The following is a 23,997-nucleotide window of genomic DNA, read 5'->3' on the forward strand; positions in this document are numbered from 1 at the left end:
TTCTCCAACTTGAATGACACTGTATAAGGGCTCTCTTGTTGCTGTCATGCCCTTTCTGGCATTAAAGCACCATTTATTCTGAGCTGGCAAGCAGTCTTTCAAATTCCTGATTTAACTGTATCTCAGCATGCAGAATACCACAGCATAATTATCATAAATATAAGAATGAAAAAACATCTGCAGAATTACGGTAGCACAACATTATCTAGGCTCAACTTAATATCAAAGTCAGCCTAAACCGTAAGATGACCTCTTGGTATAAATACATAATACTCTCCTTTGATCAAGTGGCAGATTAATTGATGTGCAGAAACAGTACAGTCTGTCATGTGCTGATTCACTCCCTGAAGTTTATCAGTTTTCAGCAAGTTGTCTGTAGTGCATGATTCACCAGCAATTGTATCTTAAACTCCTCCGCACTTATTTTCTTTCGCATGGATGTACTGCACATCTTAAAGGGAACTAACGGCTGGCTTTCATTTGCTTCAGAAAAAACAGTCACACCTTTAGAGTATATCCTCTGAAGTGCTTTGTGGCATCCTCCTGACATGAAAGGTGCTATACCAAACGTAAGGATTATTTATTATTGATTAACAATAACTTGTTCTAGGATATGGTCTTTCACATGGGATAGTGTCTTACATTGCTCCACAGAGAAAGGGGTGGAAACCACTGCAGAGTGTAAAATGGGGAAGTATATCTTTGGAAAGGTTTTGAAAGCAGAGCGGGAGGAACGAGATTTTAGGTTGGAGTTCTAGAGACGAGGGAGGTGATGACTGAAAGCTTTTCCCTGATGCTCGGGTTTCTTGCTATACTGTTGAGTACACAGTTTCTAACAGCTGAAACCATACAGTACATACAGTAACCTCACTTGTGGAGTCCTGTAGCTCAGTGGTTAGAGCACTCGCTTTGCAAGTGAGAGACCTGAGTTCAATTCCAGGCAGGGCGAAACCTTGGGCAAGTTTCCTTACTCCACACAGAGCCTAATAATAATCCCTCCAAAACAAAGCAATAATAAATTGGTCATTTTCAATCTACGACTGTTTGTGGGACATTGCTGTGCGCAATTGGCTGCCGCGTTCGCCCACAAATATACAGTCAATTCACTTTACAGTCTATTCTGTGAAGCACTTTGGGACGTCCTCCCGACGTGAAAAGCGCTATATCAAATGCAAGGATTATTATTATTATTATTATTATTATCACAGCAAAAAATGACCTCAGACAATCTGACTCATCCATCGTCGGAAGGGCTAGTGTTTCAATTACAACTACACGACCCCACCTTGAATCTCAGCGGATTCTGTCTCATTTTATCTCTGGAAGAATCTTCACCTCCACATTTAAATAATAGCTACTGTACTCTTACATTTTGTTGATAAACGTGTTCAAAGAGTTGCCGATTGTTGGACTGTGGGCATTTCTTCTCTGGTGTATATCACTTTGGCTCTCGGGTATCTGGTTTTATTTAAAAGCTGGATACATTTTTATTCCAAAATTAGATAGAATACTAAGAATAAAGAATGATTTGGAAGTTTAAAATGTCAGCATCAACATTAATAGCTTTGAAGCTGTTCTCTGCTTAACATTAATCCATTAATATTCATTGTGATCATGGAATATAGGACACAAAATAGCAGTATTTCTAAGCACATAGAGACAATTCACTAAACCTACCTTTAGTAGCAGAATAGAACTTAAGTTTGATCAATAAATGTGCTGCATGGAACGGTATAGACCCTACCGATGGAGCAGAAAAGAGGCATCTTTACACTGTTGTACTGGGCGGGGAAGAGTCAGTTGCAATTCACTGTATGTGGGAAGTGGCAACATGCTACAGTCTCCTTTGGGAGACTGTACATTACTTTTCTATAGTAATTCCTTTTATCCTGCTGTCAAAACTGTACACCCATCCTGTATCATTCTTGATATGTAATCTCAACGACTCGTTTAAGGTATGTGTCAGTTTGGATCATTTGTCATGTGTCATTTATTGATCGAGCTTAAGTTCTATTCTGCTACTAAAGGTAGGTTTAGTGAATTGCCTCTATGTGTTCAGAAATGCTGCAATTTTGTGTCCTGTATTCCATGATCACAATGAAACACTTGTGAAGCACTTTGTAAAGCACTTTGAGATGCCTGGATGACACAATAAGTTACTGTATCAGATGCAAGGAGTATTATTATAACAACAGTAAAAGTAATCCAGTACCTTTGTGCACTTTCTCTTTTTACAGAAAGAGGCTCCATTGGACACCTTGATCTCACTGGACTGATTGGGGTACCTCTCCCAGCAAATGTCTCCTTCATCACGGGATATGAAGGCTTCCCTGCATACAGTTTCGGACTAGGAGTAAACATTGGTCGGTTGACTAGGACGATGATACCTTCGCGTTTCTACAGGGACTTTGCAATTCTCGTGACCATTAGGCCAGAGAGTGAAAATGGTGGAGTGCTGTTTGCAATCACGAATGCCTTTCAAAGCATCATTTACTTGGGGCTGAAGCTAACTTCAGTGTGGAATGGTAGTCAGCGGATTGTGTTATTTTACACGGAGAGGAGCTATCAAGCTTCCCACGAGGTGGCTTCCTTTGAGGTGCCGGCCATGACAAACAAGTGGACACGCTTTGCTTTGTCTATTCAAGACAATCTTGTCACCCTGTACTTAGACTGTGAGGAAGATCAGCGAAGTTACATGAAGCGATCATCTCAACCCTTAGTCTTTGATTCCAGCTCGGGGATTTTCATTGGAAATGCAGGAGCATCAGGTTTAAACAACTTTGTAGTAAGTATCGTGGAACTCCTTTACCCGTTACCTTTTTTTGGCTTAAAATATGAAAATCGTAAAGTGATCTTTTCCTCCCTTTTGCTAGCAAAGTCTGCTCCTGTGCTACGTTAAGTGCTGAAGGACCAGGCATCTATGGTAGCGCTGTATTGTAGTGAGTGAGTTCATGTTGACAGTCATTTTTCTCAAGGCTAATATTTACGAAACTCGTTTAACCAACCACCAGAACCAAATATTGAATTCTCTTTTTGAAAATACCATAAGATTTTTAACGTCTCATCTGCAGGATGGTCAGGTTGTTTCATTTTAAACTTATATTTTCTTGTATTACATATTACATAGAATGCTACAGCATAAAAACTGGCCACTTGGGCTGAGCAGGAAGTCCTTCCTGAGCACAAAGAGCCTAATAATGTTTATACTGGGAGCCCAGTCTACTGGGAATTCTTGTGGGTTGATCATGTATCACCCGTGCGGACAGTTCACATCCAGCTCAGGTCTACGTTTGTATGGCAAGCACGGTGATAAGTAGCATTGAGATAACCAAGTTGGTCAAATTTCACATTGCTAATCAAATTAATGTCCAGTTGTCTTTTTGACGACCTACATTGTGTTACCTAATAACATTTAACAGGGGAACCATGGGACGGTTATAGTCCTTCTCCCTCCCAGCTCAGGTGAAACCAGAAGGTTTTTCACGTCAAGGTTCAAATCAAATCCACTCAACCCTTCATTCTTGATGATTGGCCTCTTTGGGGGTTGTACCAGAATGTGATCAGCCAACACAGCAAATAAACTATGCCTTATGGCCCCACGAGGTCTGAGGGGTCCTGGCTATGATTGTGGAGTCCTGTAGCCCAGTGGTTAGAGCACTCGCCTTGCAAGTGAGAGATCTGGGTTTGATTCCCGGCAGGGTGAAACTTTGAGCAAGTTTCCTTACTCCATACCGCTTTGTTTACTTAGCACTAAGTAGGAACTCTGGTTGGTAGTCAATTGGCGGATCGCTTTCCCGGGGGTAATAATTCCTTCAAGAAAACTAATAATAATAATTGGTCAATTCAATCCACGACTATTCAATTGGCTGCCATGTTTCGCCCACAAAATATACAGTCAATTCACTTCACAGTACAGTTGTGAAGCGCTTTGAGACATCTTGAAGATGTGATAAAGTGCTATATCAAATGCAAGGATTATTTATTACGAGTTATGCCATTACCTCCCAGCTGCACCTCTCTTCCCATCGCTATCCGATATGAGGCAGAGCAGTGAGCGTCAGGAGGAGAGGCGGAGCTGGAAGTATGAGTCATATCTCCAGGAGATTAGACAAGGTCAGAGGTAGCTGGAGAGCAGGAGCCATGTCTAGCAGCAAATAGAGCTTAGTAACGCTGAAAAAAGATTTTGATGCAGAAAGTGTTGATGAATTTAGGCACTTTCTGGATCTCATATCACATATTAAGTGTGCAAAAACCAAAACTTAAGTGTGCGAGAAATGATAAAGTATATGAAACAGAATCACTTGGTGGAATCAACAATTCCAAATGTTGTACTTTGTTCGTTCTTATCAGTACCAGTAACAATCTGAAGTGAACCTCATTCTCAAAGATGATTCTCATCTAACCTCACTCAGATCTACAATGATCCCGGATAGATTGAATGCACTCGCAATCGTGTCTATTGAGCACAATTTGATAAATACACTACGTTTTGATTATGTCGTTGAATGTTGCAACTATGAAGTCATGCAAGATAATATTTCAAAATAATATGTGCATTTATCATAGCGCCTTATCACGATTTCGAGACGTGTCAAAGCACTGCACAGAATGTACTGGAAAGTGAATTGTCAGAGGGACCTGGGAATGGAGTTCCAGAAAATGGGCACCAGTAGCTAAAAAAAACATTCTGCACATTTCCTTTGCTTGAATTTAGCCCTTACATAAATTGGGTTTTCACACATAAGAAAATGCCTTTCAATCTATCCTACAGTGTTGAGGCTGAATAAAACCATTTTTGGTTTGTTCAGCTATTGAGCCAATTAATCTCAATTCATTTAGTTCAAATTATTGAATCCAAGCCCAAAGTATTTTGAAATCATTCAGATGAGCTTTATCCATCTTGTTCCAGGGATACTGAGAGTAAATCCATCTGGTGGCTAATATGAAAATAATTCATTTATTTCTCAATGGTTTCACAGTTTACCAACTGGGAAGCATTTTCCTTTCCAGAAATGCCCTGCCTCTGCAAAACTCCATCTGAAAATGAATGATTCTTTGTTTAAACAAAGACATGTCCTCACTGCCACATTATTCTTTTAGGATAGACTCAGACTAGAGTTACCCACAAGAACACTGCTTTATTTTACATTGTCCACATGTTTCAGACACCCTTCACTGGCTCCTCGTACGCACTGTTTCACTTTTATTCACACATAGGCCATGAAATCTTATCCCTTAATAGGACAACCCTACAGGTGTCATCGGTAAATTTAATACTACATGAAGTGATCTCCTCTGAGTCATTTATTAACAACAACACCAACAACTTGCACGTATATAGGCCCTCCACGGAGGGTAGAGTTTCAGAGCGCTTAACAGCAGCGGAGCCTGACTCCAAGCCGTCGGGAGATGGCGTAAGCACGGTCGAACAGGAAAGTCTTCAGGCGGGACTTGAAAGAGGGGAGAAAGGGGGCAAGGGGAGGGATTGAGGGAGAGCGTTCCAGAGTTTTCCAGAGTAGCGGCAGAAAACACGACCTCCGATGGTGGGATGGAGGGTGTGAGGGATGAGCAGGAGGCCGGTGCCAGTCGAGTAGAGGCGCCGGGTGGTGGTTTGGGGAGTGAGGAAGTCAGAGAGATAGGGAAGTGCCGGGAGTGAATGGATTTGAACATGCTGTGTTCTGGGCCTCCGCAACATTAAAATTGCAGAGGCCCAGAACACAGCCTTGCTTTTGCATTTCGTAAATAATCCCTCACAGGCAAAGCTTTTTCGATTGATCATCACTTTATATCCACTGTTTCCTCTTTGTAATTGGGACGCACAGAGCTCTTGATTTGGCTCGGTACTCTTAAAGCACGTTGATGGGTTTCCGCACATGTGCGACCAAAAGAAATATTGGCAAGAGTTTTCATTCCAGGACCAACTCACAACAACAACTTGCATTTATATAGCATCATTCACTCAGGGTAGTATCCCAGAGCACTTGCCAGTGGCAGAGCATAATGCCGTCGAAGGGGAGGGGCCAGGTGACCAAAGGCACGATCAAAGAGGAAGGTCTTCAGGCACTTTTTGTTTAAAAGTCTCACGTGTGGAACTTTATCAAATGATGCCTGAAAAATCCAAATTAAATTACAGTCTGCTGAACAGCCCTCATCTTTTCATGTAGTTAATTTCTTATATAATTCCAGTAGATTCATAACTCTTGATCTGTTGCTGCTCAAGCCATGGAAAAATGTTCCTATAATATATGTGCTCTTCAGATGAAGATTGATAAGAACATAAGATCATAAGAAATGCTACACAAAAAAAAACAAGGTTCATCTAGTTCGCTTTCCACCTTCCTGGCGGTCGCAAGTACATATGTCCCAAACTGCGTATCTACTATATCCCATAATGTTATTTTCTAAAAGAAAACTATCTAATCTGCGTTTGAAAGAATCAACATTTCCTGCTCCCCAGGGAGCCTGTTCCACAGGTTTACTATTCACTCACTGAAATAATGTTTGCGTAGTTTTGTTGTCAACTTACCCCCCTTCAATCGCAGGCTGTGTCCTCTGGTTCTGCTATTCTGAACAAATTCAAACAGCCTGTCATGATCTATATTGTCTCGCCACTTTAGAATCTTAAAGACAGCAATTATGTCTTCTCTCAATCTTCTCTTTTCCAGCGTGAACATGCCCAATTGACTTAGTCGCGCTTCATAGTCCAGTCCTTCCATTCCCTCATTCATTTTGGTTGCCCTCCTCTGTATCTTCTTTTCCAATATCATTGCTATACTGCGGTGACCAGAACTGTACACAGTATTCCAAGTATGGTCTCACTAATGATTTATACAGTGGGAGGATTACCCCACTATTTCGGCTTGCAATTGATCTTTTGATATATCCTAACATCTGGTTTGCTTTACTCACTGACAGAGAGCATTGTTGGGAGAGCTTCAATTTATTGTCAATTGGTCTTTTTCGTTTTCCATACATATTATTTTCCGTCCAATCAAATAATAGTCCCTTTCAAGATTTTTGTCCCCATGTGAAGTATTTTACATTTCTCCACATTGAATTTCATCTGCCCCCGATCTCCCCAATTCACAAGTATGTTCAAATCCTCCTGTAACCCATCTTGTTCAGCTTTGTAATCTACCACTTTCATTAGCGTGCAGTCATCTGCAAACTTAGCCACTGTGCTTGCGACTCCTAGTTCCAGATCATTTATAAAAATATTAAACAAAAGAGGTCGCAAAACAGACCCTTGTGAAACTCCACTGGTAACATTTACCCAGTCTGATGACATTGCCTGTACCAACACCTTCTGGGTTCTTCTGGTCAACCCATTGCATATCCATTGTAATACACCTCCACTGATTCCCGCTTTTTTTTACTTTCAGTACCAACCTCTCAAGAAGAACTGTATCAAAGGCCTTACTGAAATCCAGATATACAACATCCACAGCCTTACCCTTATCAAGTTCCCTTGTCACACTGTAAAAGAAAACCAGTAAATTAAATTGGCAAGACCTTCCCTTCATGAACCCATATGTTACCATGTATGATTTTATTTCTGTCCAGATGCTCCATGATTTCATCCTTAGTAAGAGTCTCCATCATTTTACCCACATTGTACGTCAAACTTACTGGCCTGTAGTTTCCTGGGTCACTTTTGTTCCTTTCTTAAAATGAGTAGTAACATCTGCCTTTCTCCAGTCCCCCGGCACCTCTCCAGTATTCAGTGATTTTTGAAAGATTTGTGCCAGCGTTTCTGCGACTTCCTCCCTTAGTTCCTTAAGGATCCTCAGATGCAATTTATCCAACTACGACTTCCGGCTCCTTTCCTAACAGAGACCCAATCCTCTCCTCTAGTTCTGTCACTGTAAATGTTGGGTGAAATGTTTATCGACTTCTTGGATTTGTTTTTGTAAATTTATCTGGATCTAGTTGATTGCATGTCTGGCAGTTCCTGGTTCTCTTACTCGGGACCTCAAAAATCTGTTCTGCATGAAGTTTGCTTAGCTGGATACTGAATGGTAGTCTGCTCTCTATGCTGCACTAACGAAAAACAGAGAAACTGGAAAAAAAAGCATAACTCACAACCTAAAATGTCAAAATAACCTGAACCATCTGAGGACACGCAGGAAAAGGTTCATCAATAATAAAAACAACAAACATTTCTATGAATGACTAGGAGTGGAATTTGACAGCTCTGTAACATGAACCTGCATAAAACTGTTTACATTAGTTGCAGAGCTCTGTAAACTCTATCACTTTGTCTTGAGGAAACGTGTTCTGGCTCCTGTGGCTTCCTCCTATTTTCTGCAATTTGTTGATGCTTTATTTACTACAGTAACTTAGTAGAGAGTTTTAAGAACTGCAATAGGTTGTCTGTCACAGTTCTGTGTGATTTGCTGCTGATTGTTCTGTAAAACGTTAACAAGAGACCCTGCTCTGTGGCCGATCTGTGTGTGTTTGCACAAATTTTATTGGAGATACAAGTGGACTTGGCTTCAGGTGTGTAAAGTTGGCCAGAATCTACAATAATTTCCATGCAGCAGCCCTTGGGCAGCACATCACAGAATTGTATGGCCAGGTTCTATTAGTCAGTGACTTAAGACTTTTTGGAGAAAAATACCTTCGTGTTTCTCATGAGCTTTGATCACCCACCAATAAAAATAGTAATAAACTTTGCATTTGATTTAGCTCCTTATCTCGTCATTGAGACGTCTCAAAGTATTTCACAGAATATATTGTAAAGTAGATTGACTGTGTATTTTGTGGGCGAAACAAAAAACCCAACAAATGGTGATTTTGTCTGGAGTTTTATATCTGCTAGAATCTAACACTCTGATACGGCTGAAATTTTTCACCTGTATGATTATTAAGACTCTAGCTTTCTGGGTCCGTCATTCTTTGCGCTCTGAATGATATCTCTGACTATGGGGTCTAACTTACTAGATTTACAAAAGGATTTGTAAATAGCAAATTCTGCTGATAGCCCGGTGGCCTCAGCCTCACACGCTGGAACTCCTGATAGACAACAAGCTCCTGCTGGGAGCTCAGGAGCCTCCTTTGGTCACAATCAGACTTCCTGGAAGTTAAAATTGAAACTGAGATGAATTCCTGAGCAGAGTTACAGAGATTCAGGGAGACTAAGTTGTACATTACAGCTGTTGTCTGAGAGAGCCGGAAGAGCCTGAAATATGGAATATGGAGTTGAACAATAACAAAGTTACATTTTTAAAGCGCCTTTCACAATGGGGGCAAATCCCAAGGCGCTTGTCAGGAACAAATTGGTGTAGATCACAGAAGAGAGCCAGTGCTATTACACGAAAGAGATACAGCAGGTGGAGTTGGAAGCAGAAAGAAACAAAGAGGGAAGAAACTCACACTGAAACAATGGGGATCGACACTGCTGTGAGCAATTGGCTGCCAGTTTCACCCACAAAATATACAGTCAATTCACTTTACAATATATCCTGTAAGGTGTGTTGAGATGTCTCAATGACATGATTAGGCTTTATATCAAATGCAAGGATTATTATTATATTTTATATATATAGTGTGGCTGGCACACCCCCCAGTGCTCTCCTCTAAATTCTCTCACCTGTGGCTCAGACAGCCCTCACGGCACTTGGCCCTGGAGCCTCAGAACTGTACCTTAACCCCTTGGGAACAGAAGAGATTCAGGGGCTGCTGCACAATATACAAACCTGCAGATCACCAAGAGTCAGTAGGTTGGTGGCTAGGTGGCAGAATGTGGAAGCTATGGGCTTCATAAGCTGAGTGATCTTTTCTTATTGCATGATTCCTTGCATCCCTATAAACATTAGCAACTAGTTGCAGCTCCAACTGCTGCCCCCACTGAGGTCAACAAAATAAGCAACAAATTTGCAGCTGTAACCTTCCAGTCGGTATGGCTTAAGATGGCCCACTGGCAAAAGGCCATATGGGAATTGTTGGATACTAATTAATAAATAAGGACCAATTGACTAGGACCAATGGAAGGAGTTCAGGATGGAGAGAAAGCAGGGAGAACTGAGTAGAGAGTATTTGGTGCGACTGTTGGATTGTGCAACTGGATACCTAAACTAAAACACATTGTTTGTTGGGAACATGACAGGGATAACAGAGCTGCACTGCTGTTGTTTATAGCTCTTAGTAGGACCGCTCGACAGACTGTTTTGGTATTTCTGCACATGCATGTATTAGGCTACCATGTGTCTGGGTCCAAACCCAAGCTTCTTGTGTGATTGATGTGAAGAGGAGTGTGATAAATGTATAGTAGATGAAATCGTTGGTTTCAACAGTTCATCTGTCAGCAACTGTGAGTATTGCTGTGATTTCTTACTCTCTGTGTGAGAGAGAAGAAATAGCAACAGAACAGTTAGGGGTGACATGGAAAAGTTTGGAAACTGGTGCTAAAGGAATAGATTTTAATAATTTTAGAGTGTCCAAAAATAACTCGCATTTACCACAATCTGCTTTACATCTCTTTCCACTATAGTCCCTTGTGATAACTTTGGTGTTACTCCCAAGACAGTATCATGCATTAATAATGTTTTACTTTTCTCTTTCTCCGTCCTTTTTCACATAAAATGAGGTCTAAAAGGTGGCAATTTCAAACTGTATTTAGTAATATTAATAATAATAATTCTTGCATTTGATATAGTGCCTTATTATGTCATTGAGGCACCTCAAAGCACTTCACAGAATATATTGTAAAGTGGATTGTCTGTGTATTTTGTGGGCGAAACGCGGCAGCCAATTGTGCACAGCAGTGTCTTACAGTCATGAATTGAGTGAACACAATTTTTTTTGGGGGAGAGATTATTAACCCTGGAAAGCAATCTGCCAATCGACTAACAACCGGGTTCATACTTACTGCTAGGTAAACAGAGGCATATGAATTATGGAAACTTGTCTAAGGTTTCGCCCTCTCCGGGAATCGAACCCAGGTCCTCTCACTTGTGAGGAGAGTGCTCTAGCCACTGAGCTACATGATTCCACATATTCCCTCATGGTAGGTTGAGACAGCATCATACATTGGCACTAATAAAATAAGAGTTTCCTTTTTTTTAAACATCCTTTTTCACATGAAATAAGGTCTAAAATGTGGCAATTTTAGACTATTTATTACTAAGGTTTTCATGTTGGAATTCTTTGAGGATAGGAGTGAAACACAAAAGAAACCTTTGAAGGAAGGTCCCAGCTGCTGCTTTTTCCATCCATGAGCCAGAGTTGACAAGGGACTGTTTGGACAGCCTGGCCAACCCTATGTTGATTCAGTCTTACATCTGGCTTGTTCATCTGCAGGTTGGAGGTGGGTGCCTCTGATCCTCCACAGGCCAGGCCAAGAGTAAACATCATCAGAATGTCTCTAAATACTAATGTAGCTTCCTTCAAACACACAGATGCAGCTTCTAATCATCATTTCAAGTGACCAAAGAGTCAGAACACAGCCAGAGAGACAGTGTAATAGGAGTAGTGAGGAGGCTCACATACTTGACTGTCACTGAAATCACAGAAGAGGCGGAGTGATTAAGCATTATCAATGGGTCCAAAATAAATAGGAAACGTAAACTTAGCAGGTTCCCCAATTAAAATCTGGTGTAGAAAATATTTACTGAATTGGTTGGTGGGAATTGGGGGGAAAGCAGAAGGGAACATACGAAATGCTAGACAAAAAAAAGCAAGGTCCATCTAGTTTGCCTTCCATCTTCCTGGCATTGTATGTCCCAAACTGCCTATGTACTATATCCCATAATGTTATTTCCTAAAAGAAACCTATGTAACTGTGTTTAAAAGAACCAACATTTCCTACTTCAACCGTATCCCTAGGGAGCCTGTTCCACAGGTTTACTATTCGCTCACTGAAATAGTGTTTGCGTAGATTCATTCTGAATTTAATCGTGTCCTCTGGTTTTAGTATTCTGGACAAGTTGAAACAGCCTGTCATTATCTATATTGTCTTGTCTCTTTAGAATCTTAAAGACAACAATCATGTGAAGTTTTACAACAACAACAAGATTACATTTGTATAGCGCCTTTCACGTCGGGTAGACGTCCCAAGGCGCTGGACAGTGTACAGCATTTCAGACCCGAGCTGTGGTCAGGGAGGGGGAAGGGAGGGGAGGGGAAGGGGGGTGGCTGATGGCATGGTCGAAGGGGAGCGTTTTTAGGCGGGACTTGAAGGAGGCTAAGGAGGGGGCGAGGCGGAGTAATTGGGGATGGAATTCCAGAGGTTGGGGGCAGAGTGGCTGAAGGCTCTCCCACCAATGATGGGGCGGGTGGGTTGGGGGACGTGGACCAGGCCAGAGCCGGCTGAGTGGAGGGAGCTGGCGGATTGGTAGGGGGTTAGAAGGTCGCAGAGGTAGGGTGGGGCGAGGCCATGGAGGGCTTTGTATGTGAGGACCAGGATCTTGAACTGCATCCTCTGAAGGATAGGGAGCCAATGGAGTCGGGCGAGAATGGAGGAGCTGGGGTCACGGAGTTTGGTGCGGGAGAGGACATGGGCTGCAGAGTTCTGGATTATCTGCAGCCTGTGGAGGGAAGAGTTGGGAAGGCCGACAAGCAGAGCGTTTGCATAGTCGAGCCTGGATGTGATGAAGGCATGAACAAGAGTTTCAGCGGCCTGAGGGGTGAGGTAGTGGCGGAATCGGGTGATGCTACGGAGGTGAGGGAAGGCAGAGCGGGTCATGGCTTCGATGTGGGGAAGAGAAGACAGTTGAGGGTCGAACAAGACACCCAGGTTCCTGACTGGTTTGGTGAGTTGAAGTGTGCAACCATGGAGGTTGATGCTGTCAGAATCTGAAGAGGCGCTGGCGCGAACCAATCAGAGGGCCTCAGTCTTGTTCACATTCAACTGTAGGAAATTTGCCCTCATCCAGGACTTGATGTCCAACAGGCAGTCTGTCAGGACAGCAGTGGTCCTGGAGTTGAGGGTGGAGGCGGATGATGTCACCAAGGGGAAGCATATAGATATTAAAGAGGAGAGGGCCCTGGGGGACGCCAGACGTGACAGTGCGGGGGCTGGAGGAGAAACCGTAGAGGCAACAAAGTGGAAACGGTAAGAGAGATAGGAATCGATCCAGGCAAGGGCAGGTCCGCGAAGATTAAGTAAGGAGGAGAGGCGGTGTATGAGGATGGAGTGGTCGACAGTGTCGAAGGCGGCAGAGAGGTCGAGGAGGACAAGGAGGCAGAGGGAGCCCTGATCATTAGTGACTTTGACCAGGGCTGTTTCCCTGCTGTGGGCAGCGCGGAAGCCGGATTGGAGGGGTTCAAAGAGGGAATGGCGAGAAAGAAAGGAGTGGCTCGTTCTAGAACCTTGGAGAGGAATGGGAGGTTAGAGATGGGGCGGTAGCTGGAGAGGAGGGATGGATCCAGGGAAAGTTTTTTCAGGATGGGAGTGATGACTGCTATTTTTCGGGGGTGGGAACTGAACCGGTGGACAAGGAGAGATTGATGACATCGGACAGGAAAGGGGCCAGAAGGTGGAGTTGGGAGACGAGGAGAGAGGTGGGGATGGGATCGAGGGAGCAGGTGTGGGTTTGAGTTTGCGAATGATGGCAGTGAGGGAGGAGGGAGAAATAGGGTCAAAGAAGTAAAGGGGGGAATGGATGGGGGTTGGATCATGAGGGAGAGGTGATGTGGGGGTGGCTGTGGATGGGGCTGAGGTGGCTGAACGTATCCCCTCGATTTTGGATTCGAGGAAGTCCAGCATCTCCTCACAGTTGGAGTTTGAGGTGAAGATGGGCAAGGCGTGGGAAGGCGGACGGAGGAGACGGTTTGTGGTGGAAAAGAGAAGCCTGGGTGGTCCTTTGCCTCCAAGATAACCTTGGAGTAGAAGGAGGATTTGGCGAAGGAATATTCTGTTTGAATATTTTACCATTTATTATTTCATATATTCTTTTAGGACAAATTGAGTGATCTCTGTTAGTGAGGACCTCGAGACACAGAGGAATAAGATGGGAAGGCGTTCTTTTTCCTATATTAAATCCATCTGAAGCTAGTTCCACCCACACACTAATTGATCCCCAAAAACACCTAACAATGTTTTTGGGTATGGAAGGCGGTTGGTGTGTGACTAAGATTTCCACTTACCTGAAGGTAACAAGGTAGAATAATAGTAATCATAATAATAATCTTTGCATTTGATACAGTGCCTTATCACGTTTTTGAGACTATTCAAAGCGCTGCATAGAATCTACTGTAAAGTGCATTGACTATATTTTGTGGCTGAAACGCGGCAATCAATTGCGCGCAGCAGCGTCCCACAAACAGTCGTGGAATGAGTAACCAATTATTTTTATTTATTCTAAAGGAATTATTACCCCTGGATCCACCGACTGACTAAAAACCCAGCTCCTACTTACCACTAAGTAAACAGAGGCATGTGGAGTAAGGAAACTTGCCCAACGTTTTGCCCTACTGGGAATTGAACCTAGGTCCTCTCACTTCTAACCAACAAGCTACTCCATTAGACAAGCTAACTATCACCTACTCTGACCCCACTCTCTGGAACTCCATCAGGAGTCCCTCCATCTCGTCTTCTCCCTCTCTACTTTAAAACCTGCCTTCAGACCTATTTCTTAAGACCTATTTCTTAAGACCAATTTATATAGTGCCTTTCATGTCCTCCCAACGTGAAAGGCACTATCTAAATGTAAATTATTGGAGACAACTTTCCATATTTGAAAACCGAGGTCTCGATCGGCACATTCAATCCTGTTTGTATAGATCACCAATTAAACCTGAGCTGGGGTTGGAGGGAGCTGAGAAATTTGGGAGGGGAAAAGTGACAGAAAGCACAGTCAGCAAGAAATGTCTTAAGGTGGGCTTTAAAGGTGGGAGGGAGGGGGCAAGGCGGAGGGACTGAGGGATGCAGTTCCAAAGAGCAGGGGCCAAATGGCCAAAAGCTCACTCATCAAAGTTATACTCTTTGGATGAAGGCTAATTATTATTTTCAAAAGATGACAAATGCCAAAATAAAAGCTGGAGTGCTAAGACTCAGTTAAAAAAAAACATGAGCCAGGTGACAGCTTGCAACAAGATGAAGCTTAAAGAGTCCCAGAGCTGCAGTCCATCTGATCATTTCTTGCCTAAAGCTTAAGCTGCAGTACAGAGCTTCTATAGAACCTTTCAGTTCTCACAAATACTTTGAGGGATGGATGGAATTCTTTCCTTACTTAACATCTTTCCAAATCCAGACAAAAGTAGCCTCTGGTTTTCTGTGGCGCATGCATTCTAATCTAATTCTAATATTTTGCTGCCAATCAATTGTGTGTCCTTAATGTAACACTTCAAAAACTTTAAATGTCTCAAAATTGTGGTGTGCCTAAAAATATTCCATTCCTTATTTAACGAATTGCATTAAACCTGGTTGAAAAGCTGCCATCTTCAATTCTAACTTACTCATGTACAAACAATAAAAATATATTTTATATAGCAACCTTTCAGATCGGGAAGACAAGACAGACATGGCACTCAAGCTGAGGGTGGGAGCCAAAGGGCGTGGTGAGGGGAAAGAAGAAGGTGTAGCAAAAGAGGAAGATCTAGAGATGGACCTTGAAAGATAGGTAGGAGCAATTCAGAGGGACCAAGATGGAGTTACAGAGATTGAGGCAGGTAGGATGAAAGCCCAACTGCCGATGGTAGGGCAGGGGTCTTGAAGCAGGTCAGTGTCCACTGAGTGAAGGGAGCAGCCAGGTTGGCATGGTTTGAGGAGGTCACATAGGTAAAATGGGGCAAGACTGTGGAGGGATTTGAAGGTGAGGATGAGGATAATGAATTTCATCCTCTGGGGGATAGGGAGCCAATCAAACCAGACAAGAATAGGAGTGATAGACTCATGGAGCCTGGTGTGGCAGAGGACACCAGATACAGTGTTCTGGATGGTCTACAGCCTGTATAGGGAAGAGTCAGGTAGTCTGGTATGCAGAGGATTGATATGGTTAAGCCTGGACATGATAAAACCATGGATTAGGGTCTTCGTATCCCAAGAGAGAAGTTGTGGCGGAGGCAGGCAATATTTCAGGTGGGAGTAAGCTGAGTGTGTCAGAGCATAGATGTAGGGATTGAAGGACAGTTGGGGGCAAGACACAGGTCCCATATTGGCTCCATGAGGTGGAGAATGCCTCCATGTAGATTGATGCTGTCAGGGAGAAGTCACTGGCAGGAGCCAGGTAAGAGAGCCTCTTGTCTTGTTGACATTTAGGGGGACAAAGTTAGAGCTCATCCAGGACTTGATGTCTTACAGGTAATTAGTCAGGACAGTAGTGGCCCTGGAATCGAGGGTGGAGGCAGGTAAATAGAGTTAGGTGTCTTCACATAAATGTGGAAGTTAATCCCATGTCTGCAGATAACATATAGGGATTGATTCTGAATGCTGAAACTGGCCTTTCCAATTTTATTTAAGCCTCACTTGGTTTGATTTAGGGCAGTAAACTGTGAATAATAATAATAATAGTAATCCTTGCCTTTGTTGGCTTTCACATCAGGAAGATAAATAATGATGTTGCAAGGATGTCAAGTGTTTCACAGGATTTTTTGTGAAATGGAATGACTGCGTATTTGTAGGCAAATATGACAGCACAATTGCGCACAGCAATGACCCATAAACAGCCATGAAAGTGATCAATTTTATTTGGGATTATTGGCCAGGACACTGGGAGAAACTCCCTTCTCTCTTCGAAGAGTGCCACAGGATCTTTAACGTCCACCTGAACAGGCAGACAGGTCTAATCCGAAGGACGGCACCTTCGACCATGCAACACTTACCCCAATATTGCATTGGAGTGTCGACTTAGGATTTGAACCCAGAACCTTCTAACTCAGAGGGAAGATGTAAGAGCACTAAGTGTAGTGACTTTGTGTTTCATAGGCAAACACAGCAACAATGTCCCACAAACATCTCTGAAGTCAATGATCAATTGTATTTTATTTATTTTGTGGAGTCCTGTAGCTCAGTGGTTAGAGCACTTGCTTTGCAAGCAAGACACCTGGGTTCAATTCCAGGCAGGGCGAAACCTTGGGCAAGTTTCCTTACTCCACACACCTAATAATAATCCCTCCAAATAACCCAAAAAACAATAATAAATTGGTCATTTTCAATCTACGACTGTTTGTGGGACACTGCTGTGCGCAATTGGCTGCCGCGTTCGCCCACAAATATACAGTCAATTCACTTTACAGTGTGTTCTGTGAAGCGCTTTGGGACGTCCTCCCGACGTGAAAAGCGCTATATCAAATGCAAGGATTATTATTATTATTATTTTATTTTTAGGGCCAAATAAAATCTTGTGATTTTGCGAAGAGGAGTCAACCATTAGCCCAGTTGTGATACCTTGGGCTGCTCTCGCCCACCCTCTAGTGGCCACTTTAAGTATGACATTAACAAAAGCAAGAGAGCAATTGATTTACTGTTTTCCCGCTTTTTGTAAATTGTGGGAGACAGGAGGCAAGAAAGGGAAAACACTGAGAGATTTACTCTCAGCAACAGCCAGTATACTGAGAGCATAATTAGTACAACAGAAGATGATATAGATGTGGAATTCTCTGCCGCAGGTTGTTGTTGAAGCAAAGTCTACATTATTTTAAGAGGGAATTAGATAAGGTGTTTGAAAACAAAGAGGAATATGAAAGGATATGTGGAGCGAGCATGAGATTAGGATTATTGTGTGGTGAAAAACAGTAGGGCAGACTTAATGTGGCAAATAGCTTGAGTCTTTGCTGTAAAATTCTGTGATTCTAGCTAACCTGCAACACACACAATAGTGGTACTTTTTAAAACTGGTCCCAATTTTTACAGCATCATTCTTCCTATGACATTTGTCTGTTTCGTGGATGGTGCACATCACCACTCTCTATCAGTGAGATTCTAGTGAGCATTGCTTGGTATTTTTAGTGAAACCTCAAGACATTTGTGTTGTAATTACAAAGTAATTCTCCTATTTTTCAGGGATCCATACAGCAATTAACGATTAAATCAGACCCAAGGGCCAGTGAGGAACAGTGTGAAGAGGAAGAGCCATATGTAAGTAAGCGCGTTTGAGTGCGAGACATTTACAGCCACTGGTATCAGTTTTATACCCCAAAAATACTGTCTTGACAATGCTAATCTGAAGCATCTATTTCCCACAGGGGTCTGGTGAAGGCAGCGGTGAGGGGAGCGGTTATGATTCTCACCAGGTGCAAGCAGGAACTCGAGCCCAAATTCAAACAGCTACTCCACAAACCGTAAGTGACAACTTGCATAATTCACTTTAAAAAACCTTGTGCAATGCAGTCACGCAATCTGTTGGAAATTGGCAATAAACATTTTGTTTCTGAGGTTCCGCACTATGGGGTAATGTTCTGTTTCACACAGTGTGATATTTAACACATGTGTGTGTTTATTATGTAACTTCCCGATATGTCAATATGCGTTAACACCATGAAGAGCGCCATCACCTTTATCTATATTACAAGTCAGCATTGTAACTGGGATTGATGTTTAAATGTTCAGTGTCATTTACATTTGTGTTACAAATCCCAAAACATGGAAATAGAGCTTTGCAACGCACATTCTTCAGAGCATTGCTTCCTGACACATGTAGGATCGAGGGGAGAGAAATTCTATCCGAGTTAAGATTCACCCTATTTTGATAGCATTATAGATCATCCAGAATTTAGAAAATTCTTAAATACTGTCTTAATTTAGAAGCCGATTTTCTGGAAATCCCTTTGCTGGGACCCCTCCTGCTGCTAGTACATCTGGTTTTGCAGGCTACATTTGCAGATTAAACTAAATTAAGGGGAGCCATGGAACTAGAGGAAGCAGTCAAGATCTTACAAAGAAAACAAAACAAGGTTATGCATATAGGCTAATCACTGGAAAATGTGGTCCCTGCACTCAGCAAACCATGTCCCCCGCCCTGCGCAACCTACCGTCGACAATCAGGCCTTGAGCCTTTCTGCTCCCAACTTTTGGAACTCCATCCCGCAGCCCTTTCACCTCTCCCCTTCCCTTGCCTTCTTCAAGTTCCATCTCATGACCTTCCTATGCGATTGTGCCGTTAGTCATCTTCTCCCCCCCCACACCACAACGTTGGCCCCCATCCCTCTCGAATCCAAACCCCAGCTCTAAGGGAGAGCTGGGGGATTGATGCGGGAGGGATGGAGGCCAAGGGTGGTGGGGTGGAAAGCCCTCAACTGTCCAGTGCCTTGGGACATCCTCCCGATGTGAAAGGCTATATATAACTGCAGTTGTTTTGTTGTTGTATTTACAAGCAACTGAATCTTGGTTTAAGTTAGAAAAAAAGGATTATGAACGCTGGACAAAATCTGCTATTTTTCCTTGACTCGATCCAACTCTACGTAAAATTCAGCTCAGTAAAGCTACGCTGGACCTGGACTGATGCCCTTCTCTATCCAGCCAAAAGGAATATTTCCAATGAAACTTTGAGCTATGGGGGTTCTGGCCCAAGAATCTTCCTTTGTTATCCACTCACAAGCCTTTAGAGGCAATAAAATCACAAGTACATGTATAAAAATAATAGTAATCCTTGCATTTGATATAGCGCCTTATCATGTCGTTGAGACATCTCACAGCGCTTCACAAACTGTGTATTTTGTGGGTGAAATGCAGCAGCCAATTGCGCACAGCAGTCACCCACAAACAGTCGTGGATTGAGTGGCCAAACTATTTTTTGGGGGGAGGGATTATTACCCCCAAAAGAATCCGCCAATCGATTAACAAACAGGTTCCGATTTACTGCTAGATAAACAGAGCCATGTGGAATAAGGAACTTGCCTAAGGTTTCGCCCCGCCCGGGAATTGAACCCAGGTCCTCTCATTTGGTCCTCTCACTAACCACTATGCCACGGTATTCCAGAAATAGCCCCTATCACATAGGATGAATATCTCAAAGTGCTTCAGAACTAAAGCATTTGAGATGGACACTACCAGAATGGGGAGATTGTATCTCATTTGAGGTTATGGCTTGGGCCAATAGAAAAGTCAGAAATATTTGCCAAATATTGTGGGAAATTTGACAAATTTTACAGAAAATTGAGGCGGGTTGATTGGTGCTATTGAGAGACGTATTTTATGAAACAACCCGGATTAAACCTAAAGGCATATACTTCCTGAACATGTAGTATGTTTAAAATACTAAATATGTTCATTTGAATAGTACAGCACTTATCAAACAATAATAATAATAAATTGGTCACTCAATCCACGACCATTTATGGGACACTGCTGTGCGCAATTGCCTGCTGCCTTTCGTCCACAAATATATACAGTCAATTCATTTTACAGTATATTCTGTGAAGGGCTTTGAGATGTCTCGGAGACATGATAAGGCGCTACATCATATGCAAGGATTATTATTATTATTATAATCGGTGACAGGAGCTCAGTTTAGGCTGAGCTCCGAACAAAGCTGATTTCCTGCTCGTGCCACTTCCAAAAGTTTGTAGCGGATTCCGCGGAAAAAGTGCACCCGCTCTTTTCTTTCGGCCCAGCTCATGGCTAGTCTTTGCACGATTTCAGGCTGAGTCCAAAGCTGCTGATCCCCTGAGTGATCAAACCCTTAATTCACATAGTATCTCTGCAAAAGTGGTTTGACAGTACAGATGTGATGAGCCAATTGTAATTCCATGGTCAAAATTGGGGAATGGAACAGCAGATAATTCTAGTGGAGGAGCCAGCATCAACACAGACAGAAATATAGGCCAATTGGCCTCCTTCTATGCTGAAATTTCCATGATCCACGTCCATTGATCTTCATGAGCTACTTCTAACAGTAAGAAGTCTAAATGCAGGTTAAGATTGTGATGTTTCAGATTGTGGTGTATCAAGCATTCTCTTTCATGTTTTTGAGCTCCTGAGCTTCCAGCAGAAGAGTTTTCTTCTGGCCTTTATGTGAAGCCCACGACTAAACAGTGAATTGGATTTCTGATAAAAAGGGGATCGGCTGTAGGGAAAGAGGATTCCACTGAGCACCCTGGGGGCAAGTCAGCTTCACAGCAGGCATGTCTATTTGCCATAGCCCCTCATATGAGGACGTGGTTAATCAGCTGGTGCACAGCGTTGGACTTGGACCATGAGAATATGAAGATGTCAGGCACGTCACAAGCTGTCCTATAAAGGTCCTCCCACCACACTGACGGCAGTTGTCTGATAAAAAGCTGATGAGGAAACTGAAGCTTGGGACAACAGCTGCTGGATGGCGTTACCTGGAATCCAGGTTCATGAATACATATCTAGGACTTAGTATCTGCAGAGAGTAAAGCAGCTACTGTTCAAGTGGAACCACTACGATAGACTGAGATGTGTGTCTGAGCTGCGGGCAGGAAGATGGTGGCAAAGCTATCCTGCATTTCTCGGTGAGCTGTGTTGCTCTCCAAGAGGCTTGCAAGGATCTCCTGGTACCTGGTGTCCATCTAGTGAATGCTCACACTTGTTCAATTCGAATGACCAACTAGTGACTATCATCCTTGGGAGGAGGGGAGATCCTTGAGGAAGGTCCTTGGCAATAAAAATTCAGAATAAAGCTTGTGGCAGTCTCGCTAGTCTGGAGTTCCTGAGCCAGACTTGGTTCTTGCCAACCTGTGCCTAATCCTGTCTGGAATTATGTAAGCAGGGTGTGTCCCTCCAGGGAGAGAGTGCGGATTTCATTTCAGACACGGGACATTTCCATGAGTAGATGTTTTGTATGTGACAGTATCGGTCTAGTTTGGATACTCTTAAACCTGGTCATGGTTTCCATATGCGTCAGACTGACCTTCCCCGCTCCATCACCCCCACCCACCCAACAAAAGCAGTGAGTGCTGCCTGTACTTTTACATTTTATTGGCTGTTTTAATGCAATATAAAAACTCTTTGAAAGGTCTTCCTGACTTGGAATGTGCTATATAAATGTAAATTGGATTGTAAATTGTATGATTGAACCGTCTCAGCCCTAAAGTACATTTTTTGTTCTTTCTTAATCTCTGCCTTTTCATTTGAAGCGGAATCACTTGGTTATCATAAGGAACAATTTATGAAAAGTGATACATTTTGCCCCCGTACACCACTACACGATACAAATTTACATTTGTATGGCGCCTTTCACTTAGGGAGGACATCCCAAGGCTTTTAACAATGATGGCTTGGGACCAGAGCTTGGGGTGGGAGCCGAGGGGTGAGGAGGAAAAAGAGACCAAATGCGTGGGCAAAGAGATAGGTCTTGAGATGGACCATAAAGGATTTCAAGAAGAAACAAGACAAATTCCTGGAAATGTTATAGGCTAGATGGACTAAAATGATCCACTCTTGATAAACTGTTGCTATGTTACCATAGGCTTTGTCTCAGCTTCTCCTGTGCAAATAAAGGTAGAGGTCTTTTTTTGCTGTCTGCTTTATTGGGCCATACCTCACGTGCAAGCGCTGAATGAAAGTGTTTCAAAGTCAAAATACATTGAAAATCTGCCTAACGTAAGCTTTATTTCACACACATCAATGGCATGATGAGCTTGGTGTTGCAATAAATGTTTGCTAACCATTTTAGTTGCTTGCTCCACTTGTGCTTCCACATTGATCCTTTAAAAGTCACGCATTCTGAGGCTTATACACTAGTGTTCATTGCAGCATGTTTTTCAGCCAACACCTCCTCACTCTCACCCTGCCTTGGACTCTTGCCCACATACCAGCTGATTAAAACTGTTGTATTTATGAAAGCAAATGGAACAGATGTGTCTCCCACAAAATGTGGCGTGGAGTGTACTTTAGACTTCATATGGAGAGAACCAGCAGAGGTGAAATTTGATCCTTAAGTATACATATAATGATCCGGTTTTATGCAAGGGTTTGTTATTTTTTATTTTGAGTCGCATGTGAGCTGTCTGTGGGACTCCTGCACAGCATTACTTGGAAGTAACATAACTATTTCTTGTGCTTTCCAAGCAACTGGTATGTGGTATCTGGTGAGTCACGTATAAATGAAGAGTGAATTCCGAGCTATGTTCCCTTTGTGTGCCCGGGGTGTGGTGGGGGGCGGCCTCGTTCCATGTTCAGCACAGATGTGCAGCAATTAATGTAAGCTTACAAAACCACAATGAACCCTCAGTGCTGGACAGTCCTATCACTTCCCAGTATGATACCTCTATTGCAGCAACTATAATAAATTGCTTGCAGACATATATGCATTGCACAACAGTAACCTAATAATACTTTTGAGATAGCGCCTTTCATGCGGGGAAGATGTTTCAAAGACCTTCACAGAATACACTGTAAAGTGTAATGACTATGTATCTTGTAGGTGAAATGCCTGTGGTTCAGATATCTTCAGGAATGTTCAGTAATATTCTTTACCTACCTCCTTGCTGCATGTACAGAGAAAATCATTATTTAAAGTAGTGCATTAAGTCCTTGGGTACTCTTGAGTTAAACTGAGGATCCATCTGCCTGTGGTGTTCGTCATTAAAAGATTCCTTGGCACTATTCAAAATGAGAATGGAATTTCTCCTGGTGTCCTGGCCAACGATATCCCAAATAAAATCAGTCACTCACTTCACGGATGATGTTCAGAAATTGTCTGCTGCATTTGCCTGCAAAGCACACAGTCACTTTACAGTATATCCTGTGAAGCACTTTGATATGTCTCCTGACGTGAAAAACACCAAACCAAATGTAAGGATTATTATTATAATTAGCACTGAAAACCACCATAATGAAGACCAATTAGCAGGAAAGGTTGCAATGTGGAAAAGAAAAGGATTCTTCCTCAAGACAGCAGTGAAGTTGCAGGCAGTTAACAGTTTTACATTTGCATTGACCATTTTGCATAAATATAAAATGAATTATCACTTCAAATCACCATTTGTTCTGAAAAAACAGCATCGATGAACAAAATTAGCAAATATTGCTGAAGATATCTGAACCACAGATATACACTGTGTTACATACAGCTTTACAGCCACTAACTCTGGTAGAACAGTCATCTCCGCTCACTTAAAACCGAAACCCAGACACACGAGCGCAGATGG

The 23,997-nt window shown here is 42.7% G+C and overlaps 1 protein-coding gene across 4 annotated transcripts in view; it reads left to right on the plus strand.

Annotated features, from left to right (window-relative positions):
* LOC103181551 (collagen alpha-1(XV) chain) overlaps positions 1–23,997 on the plus strand; it is a 166,151-nt gene that overhangs the window by 66,077 nt on the left and 76,077 nt on the right. For all 4 annotated transcript variants that reach the window (XM_042332513.1, XM_007898120.2, XM_007898122.2 and 1 more), the window contains exons 3-5: positions 2,238–2,785; positions 17,945–18,019; positions 18,127–18,222. In XM_042332513.1, coding sequence (XP_042188447.1) covers positions 2,238–2,785; positions 17,945–18,019; positions 18,127–18,222 — 719 coding nt within the window. The remainder of the gene's footprint in view (positions 1–2,237; positions 2,786–17,944; positions 18,020–18,126; positions 18,223–23,997) is intronic.

The sequence above is a fragment of the Callorhinchus milii genome, unplaced genomic scaffold (genome assembly GCF_018977255.1).
Source record: "Callorhinchus milii isolate IMCB2004 unplaced genomic scaffold, IMCB_Cmil_1.0 Scaffold2, whole genome shotgun sequence".
NCBI classification, from domain to species: Eukaryota; Metazoa; Chordata; class Chondrichthyes; order Chimaeriformes; family Callorhinchidae; genus Callorhinchus; species Callorhinchus milii.